Source organism: Rhyacophila brunnea, unplaced genomic scaffold (genome assembly GCF_057557595.1).
Source record: "Rhyacophila brunnea isolate RB1 unplaced genomic scaffold, BYU_Rbru_1.0 scaffold_18, whole genome shotgun sequence".
Lineage (NCBI taxonomy): Eukaryota > Metazoa > Arthropoda > Insecta > Trichoptera > Rhyacophilidae > Rhyacophila > Rhyacophila brunnea.
In genome coordinates this window covers 8,722,968-8,731,117 of record NW_028232837.1, presented here as the reverse complement: position 1 = coordinate 8,731,117, position 8,150 = coordinate 8,722,968, and the positions used below count along the sequence as shown (strand labels likewise).

The 8,150-nt window shown below is 37.6% G+C and overlaps 1 protein-coding gene across 1 annotated transcript; it reads right to left on the bottom strand.

The window, feature by feature from the left end:
- Window positions 1-905: 905 nt before the first annotated feature.
- Window positions 906-4,003, bottom strand: His2Av (Histone H2A variant). Its single transcript, XM_085945141.1, has 5 exons — window positions 3,945-4,003; window positions 3,722-3,799; window positions 3,430-3,543; window positions 2,836-3,039; window positions 906-1,535 (listed from the first exon to the last, which is right to left on the bottom strand). The coding sequence occupies exons 1-4, from the start codon at window positions 3,945-3,947 to the stop codon at window positions 2,845-2,847; spliced, it is 390 nt and encodes a 129-aa protein (XP_085801267.1). The 5' UTR covers window positions 3,948-4,003; the 3' UTR covers window positions 906-1,535; window positions 2,836-2,844.
- Between the last annotated feature and the right edge of the window lie 4,147 nt (window positions 4,004-8,150).

Sequence of the window (8,150 nt, the reverse complement as noted above, 5' to 3'; positions counted from 1 at the left end):
CTCAATTTCACCCTCATCCTCTCGCTCACAGAATTATTGTGGCTCCATTTCCAGTTTATGTTGACAGCTGTTTCGGGCTATGAACCCATTTTCAGAGTGAAACAGCAGAGTTTAGGCTTTCAAGATGTGACTGTACAGACAGACATCCTCAAAATTCAATGGTAAAAGGAGCAGACGCCGCATTTCACGGCTTAAGAACTTCCGCAATCGATATGAGCTTGACCGAGCAAAAATTTGTTTGATGGTGGCAGACCCCATTACGGGAAGGTGACAGCATGGTGAAAAACACAAGTCTTCATGATATACTTTTAATAATTTCCATAAAAGATGTTTATTTATTCATAGAAATTTGCAGCCTGTCATGCGAATACCTCCCAGCATCCAATGGATCAGTCAGTGGTTTCCAAGCTTTATGTTACCCCTCCCTTTTAAAAAAATCTAATCTTGGCGCCTCCCCCCTTTATTTCATTAAATAATACAGACACCTTTATAGTCAAAAATGTAAATAACTTAATTAAAAAAAATAAACAAGGTGTGCTCTTTTTCTACTAAACGGGCTCGATATTTTGATTTCATTGCAGCTAATGCAGAAAATCCCGTTTCACATAAATGTGATGTTACGAATGTTAGCAGTACTTTACTTACAACATACCTACATTGCTTTTCTTGACAAAGTATTATTATATTAGTCTTCACTTCGATTAAACTAGGGTTTTTGTTTCAATGAATTATCGCGTATTTCTATGAATTTTTATTTTTCAATTTAATTTAATTTTTCAATGTTATTTAAATGTGGTAATTAAAAGTTCAGCAGTCAGTGTGTTCTATATTCTACAACCAAAAGTTCAGAGTTGTGGAGAAACAAGTTTCGATATGGAGGTAAATCAAAAATAAAACATCAACCGTCACATTTCAAATTCTTTTTATTTTGTGAAATACACTTTCTTAAATATTATCAACAAATCTAATGAAATATTTAATTCACTTTGATGCGTTCGTATTTCTTGAGTCAACACATACTAAGGCAAATTTCACATAATGCAATGTTTATTAACAATTTTTATAACATGAGAAATTGCATGGCAGTTAGACCAACAAAAAAAAAATGAAGATTATCAAAAAGTAGATTTGTTACAAACACACTTAAACATACTAACATACTCATATAAAATGAAAAAAAAAAATGGCAACCTGTTCGATTCTTACTATAATTGTAATCAAAACATTTGTAATGATATAAAAATGTTATCTTGGAAATATAGGATCGCTCTTGGAAAACAAGTTGTCTGAAAAATAAAATTGATGTTTAGTTGTACAATAGTAAAACCCGATGTTTCAACTAAATAGTCTTTATGTCTAATGTTCAGGTATGACCGTCATAATTTATAGCACACCACTTTACTCAATAACATGGTCTTATCGTAGGTTAATCTTCTGTTCGCGGAAAGATTCTTTGAAGAGTTGTTTAGTCGAGCCGTTAACAGGCAGACGTAAGATGAACTTAGTTATTAAAATTTATAGCCCTCGAGCGCCATCTGAAATGAGAAGAGAAAGATCGATTAGAATAATGCAGTCTCCTGAACGTTTCTTGGCAATCGCAATGAAGGGTGGCGAAATGGACAGGATTTAATCTGCCAGATTGAGTTGTCTAAATATTACCCAAGGGTTTGGAGTACAGTAGTGTGTAAAATCTAATAAGTACATCACTGGACCCTCAATAAATTTGTCAGATGCATTATTCAAACCTGCGAGCGAAGACTTCAGAAGCTGTCGCTTTACCAGTCATCCATCACGGGGCAAGAGAGATCGTAATGAATTAAGTTTTAGCTTCGAACACTTGAAGAATTACCATATAAGCATTAATTGAGCTTCTAAAAAAATTTATATTTTGTGAGCAACCAATACGACAGCATGGTACTAGTCGGTTATCCTGGATACAGCGGCAAACACATTTTGAAAATAGGTTAGGTTAGGTTATCTTAACAAATAATCCAGTATATAGGCTATTTTCAAAATGTGTTTCCCGCTGTATCCAGGATAACAAAGGTACATATTTATATTATTATTAGAATATAAGACAGAATAGGGTAAAAATCTTGAATTTTCAAGTAAATTCAATGAAGTAGGTAGTTTAAACAGTATTATGGAAAATTGTAAGCTCCTTCAAATACCAGTCAATGACATAAGACCAGTCTACATTCAAGCTTTTATGACACCTGCCTGAAACCGGTATGGCTATTTTTCATGAAGTGATAGCGCACATAGTTCCATCAACGATGGACTTAATATTATGTCAGTGTTGCAAACCGAATGATTCTGTGAAAAATGTATAATAGTATATCACACTATAATTATTATTTAACGGCAAAGCCAAAAAAAATTGTAATTTTGAAGGATACAAAACTAGAGATGTTCGGTGTACCACATTCTTCGCATCTTACATAGAAATATGACAACACTGCTTAACTATTTGACGTACTTGTACGTTTATGTCGTGCATGTAAAACGTAAAGCTTCCGCAAAACTACTTGGCGTTAAAACCAGAATTAAAAAACTAAAAGTAAACATTGCTATAACAATGTATACATAAGTAGGTATATTAAAAATACCAATGTGCGTAACAAAAGTTTGTTCTGGTAAAATAAACAGAATCTAAATTGAAAGATGTATGTTTAGAAAACAATTGAAAATATTTCCCTCCATTCCCTATGTTTTAAAGGCACTTGCATATGGTTTGATAACAGGAATTATTTCGTTTGATACATTATTGGCGAATGTAAATGTAAACAATGCAAGCTGTCAAAACAATAAACAAGAAAAGAGGTAGGTACTCACAATTCAGTCTTAGACTGGCTGACCAGGTCCACCCTTCTTGCCGATGAGGGATTTGTGGATGTGAGGAATGACACCGCCTCCTGCGATTGTGGCCTTGATAAGACTGTCTAACTCCTCGTCACCTCGGATGGCCAGCTGCAAATGTCTCGGGGTGATACGCTTCACTTTCAAATCCTTCGACGCGTTTCCCGCCAACTCGAGAACCTAGCGCGACAAGACAAAACAACACTTTTTCAAAAACGGAACACAAGAAAGAAAGAAAAACAAATGGGGTGTCAATTAATAAACAAAAGAGGCACGATATGATCACAGAACAGGTTTAGAATGTTTTTATTTTTGAATTCGAAAGAGAAACAATACAATATTACATCGCGAGCGCGGTTCCCGCCAAAACGAAAAAGGTGAAAATATTGCGATATTTACGTGTGAATCTCGAAATTTTAATGAAAAAACAGTCTACGAGCCCGTCGGAGGCCGAGCGAGCGAAATAGGACACCGATTAGCATTTACGTAAATCGATCGCGCTGCCTAAGCGTTACGCCGACAGCGAAAGAATCGAATGACGCCATCTTGCACTTTATTGTGTACGCTTACCTCGGCGGTGAGATATTCCAGGATAGCCGCTGAATAAACTGCGGCCGTGGCTCCTACGCGTCCGTGGCTCGTTGTCCTGTTTTTCAGATGCCTGTGTATCCTTCCCACGGGAAACTGCAAATAAGACCGCCATTACTTTCATGCCGACACGTCTGTCAATACCGAACTGGCGGCGGCATACCGACGAAGTCGCCGACGAATTTAATTTTTGAAAATATCTCAAAGCACACTTAAACCAACATTGAAATACATGAAAATTAGTGAAATAATTTATGAAATCGAATAGAATTACCTGAAGTCCTGCCCTAGCCGATCGCGAGACGGCTTTCGCCTTCGCCTTTCCAGAATCTTTGCCTGCTTTTCCACCAGCCTAAAACAATGAAAATATCGGTCAATTTTAGAGTGGCGAGGATAAAACTTGGCCAGGCGATAGCGCAGAGCATGCCGAATCCGATGATATCGAATTCATTGCGAAACTCTAAATATTTACCACAAAAACTTAACAAGAAACGTACCATGTCGGAGCTTATAGTACAACCACACTTCAACACTAATGAAAGGCGCCAAACGAACTAACACAACGGATATCAAAGATGGCAGCTCTCAATTTGGAGTGGCCAATCCGAAGCGGGCAACGTCCGTTGAAAAACCGATAGCAGAAATTCAACCAATGGCAGAAGAGATAAATATTCTACGCCCGTACGATGCTGCCCTCTGCTGGAATATTTTTTCCGATTACGCGTGGCGTCACTGCGTCACTTCTCATAGCGAAAAATGTGGGAATTTGATTTGTAATTTCAATAATAAAATTAAGAAATTATTATTCTTTTTTTGGTCAATAACTATAAATTTAATTTCAGACCATTTTCAGAATCATTATTAAAACCAATTTTTTTTATATCTTTCACCCGTGTTCCAGCCGTAGGTAGTCAAATGATAATAAAAGGAGTAGGTGGTATCTTTTGAAAACGGTATGTTGCATAATACAGACAGGTAAACAATGTCTTTCAAAGTGTTTTACCTGAGGTACTTACCTGACTTTCGACTAACCGTTGGCAGCATTCTCTCATCAGATATTTTCGATTTTTATTTTATTTTTCCATGGCGTAAAAACCGTTTGTATATATTATTTATTATTAAAAAGAAGATGATGAAACGTTACCTACGACATTATTTCGCTCTTCGTCTATATAACAGCATCTATATGGCTGTGACAGCATTTCGCGTGTTTCAGTTGATTGTTATCATAGAATATGTAGGTATAATCCGATGATAATTTGTCTTCTTTTATGAGCACTCATTCTCCTACTGTTCAAAGAGCCCATTGCGTGAGGGTAAGCGGAACTACGCCTTAGTTTGTTTAAAGCGTGAGGATCTACAACTTCTCCTTCTCTCACTCTGCAGGGTGTTGCAATACAAATTAAGTGATACGACGCGGTAACGCGAGTTTCCTCGTGGGCAGGGCTCGAAATGGACCGGAACGCACCGGAGCGCCGTTCCGGTTCGTAAAATCCCCAAAATTATCGCTCCGTCTCGTGGACATATTAATTTGACAGTGAGCTGGATTTGCCATTTAATGTAAAAGTTTAAAAGTATGTCCACACTGGTCCTCATTAAATTTCACAATAAATATCAAAATTTGTTTGACCAAAAATTATTTTAATCGAAATTTAATGAGATTGCCAGCAGCTCGTTGCCAATGTGGACACGGCATAACATACTTATTTTTATAAAATACACAAGCAATTAAATAACAATGTTAACATTTTCATAAAAAATTGAGCGCTCCGGTTCGTAAAATATTCCATTTCGAGCGCTGCTCGTGGGTAATTTGAAAACGTGCTTAGTGTAAACTGGTTAGAGAAATAAAGATAGGAAAATGAAATCATGTTGTATTCCTAGCTGAATGTAGGTACACGTTCTTATCACGCTGAGAGTGAAGAGGCGTCGTTGGACCAGACTCGCCCACATCCTGCCTGTTCTTCAAGCCTACCGGATTCCGACATCCTGGAAAGCAACTAAATACACTCTAGGTACAAAGCAGCGCTCGAAATGCTAAATTTTACGAACCAAAACGCTTGTCCATTTTCTGAAAATATTAACATATTATAATAATTCTATGTGCATTTTATAAAAATAAGCGTGTTAGATTTTTTTATTATATATGGTATATCTAGCTTAAATGGTAAAATTATTTTTTCCACGAGAGCAATGAGCTATAATTTTGCCGATTTCACAAACCGGAACGGCGCTCCGGTGCGCTCATGTCCATTTCGAGCCCTGCTACAAAGTGTATACGGCGGACCCACGAGATCATAGACTGATAATCGACCTCAAACAGGCGGGTGACAGGGATTCTTGGTCACCATAATATGCTTTAACTATGGGGCAGACATGGTTAAATACAGGATTTTCCAGCATCTTTTTTCAGACGTCCTCTTTTCCCGGACTAGTTCTCTTTTTTGAGGTCAATGTACGTGTCCGATCGACCAAAATCCATCACGCCACCGACACGTTGGACATGCCTGTCATAGAGGTGTAAAATCCATTGCTATTGCTATTTAATGATTTTTTTAAACATTACAGTAGGGATTGCAATACCGGTATTTCAAAACCGGTTTTCAATTATTATTCAATACCGAAATACCGGTTTCAAAAATCACAAATACCGGTATTTTCGGTATTAAGAAATCATTACAGTTTAGGTTTTTTGAAAATGAATTTAATGTCATTTTATTCATTACTTAGGTACCATTGTGTATGCTTCCAAAACGCAAATATATTGACAAAAAACAACAAAAGTTAAATAGTATTAAAACAAAATCCTTCAAAATATACAATACGCTTATAGAATTGTCGCGATGAATAATTAACACATTCGAAAAATAAAACATTCGTGGTAATTTATTTCCAATTATTCTATAACTCTATTAATTCAGGGTTAATAGTAAATACAACAAACGTTGAATTTGAGAGAGAATTTTCTTTGCCCGGATTTGTATGATCTATACATATTTATAAAGGCCAACATAATAAATATAGGTAGGTATCTACCTACTTAAGATTGGTATAACATAGTGGTTTAAATAGATTTTAATAGTTATATTTATTGATAGGTAGTTCTTCTTTTTATAATATGTTTTGACTAATACCGGTATTCAATATGAAATACCGAAATACCGGTATTGAAATGTTCATTAGGTATTGCAATCCCTACATTACAGTCTGCACCAATTACATTTAATATGACTTTATACTCCCGGGAATTATTACAGCCAGCCCCCCTACGAAAGATTTTAAGTGACTGGAATATTTTCTTCTTCTTCTTCATCAGGATCCTGGCTGATGATCGTGACCAGGATGATTTATCTATCGAACAGCCTTCTCAAAACATTTTCTCCACTCTTTCCGGTATTCCATGACACATATAGCCTGTATCAGTGAAAGCCCGTGGTACTTATGAATTGGTGCAATTATCTGGGGCATCCAATGTTTCCTTTAATATTTTGAGGCAGCATAACAACGAACCACTGAACGCAGCGACTGACCCTCCGATCGCCTGCTGACCCTTCGGCCATAGTAAATGTAAAAGCGAGTCGGTGCGGTATAGAGTCAGATAAGACAACCACGATACAGCGTCGACGACACAAGCGGACACTAACGACACTAATAATTATAACCGTTATGCCATGTACATTCGATAAAAGCTTGTGGATGTGAGAGGTCGAAATAACTCGTATGTAAGCACCCGTAGTTATAGCTGCAGGTGTACATCCCTAGACTTTAAGTGCGGAGTGTCTTGGTATGGGGTATGCATCTGAAAAAATGCGGGGTTACAGAGTAATGTGGAAGAGGAAGTTACACCTGCTAAAAACTGCTACCTGAATAATTTTTCGAAATGGACCCCCCATACTATTTTTCTGTGAGCGCGCCTGGGTTTCATTGACTAGAAACTGTTATGAGTAGGCTAGGCTACGATCCTGTCGCACTGTACCTATACAGTGCACCAGTATTTATGCAATAGTGCACATGCACAGTAATTGGTGATACGTCATGGTTATGGATTAAGGTAAACATTTGAAGGCTTCTTCTTCTTCGATGGCGCTACGGCTCAAGTCGAGCCCTGGCCTCCTCCACCTCCGTCCTCCAGCCGGAATGGTCCTCCGCACGTCTTTTCCAGTTCATGATTTTTAGCAGCTGGTTGGCATCTTTTGTATTGTTGTCACCTCATCGTGTGCGTGACTTTCCCACTGGCCTTTTCCCCTCTGGTTTTCCTTAGATGATCTTCTTCGCTATCCGTGACTCAGGCATGCGTTGGACATGGCCTGCCCAGTTCAGTCTCTGGAGTTTTATGAAGGTGGAGAGTTTTGAATCTTGGTATAAGCGGTATAGTTCCGTGTTGTACCTAATTCTCCACTCCCCACCATCATTCATGGGTCCGTATATCCGCCTCAGGACTTTTCTGTGGACGTTTCTGGATTTGAATATGGGCAGCAATGAGAAGTACGATTTATTTGCAGCGGTTATACGGGCTTTTATTTCTTCCAGCTCCTCGTTCTCTATTGTAATATTGGAACCCAGGTATCTGAACCGGTTGACAACCTCAAATTGACATTTGAAGGCTAGCTTTTCTGAAATATTTTCATTGTACATTGATTGAATGTCTGAGTTAGGTTTTATAGACACTTTCATATTATATTTAACTTGTAGAATGTGGCTTC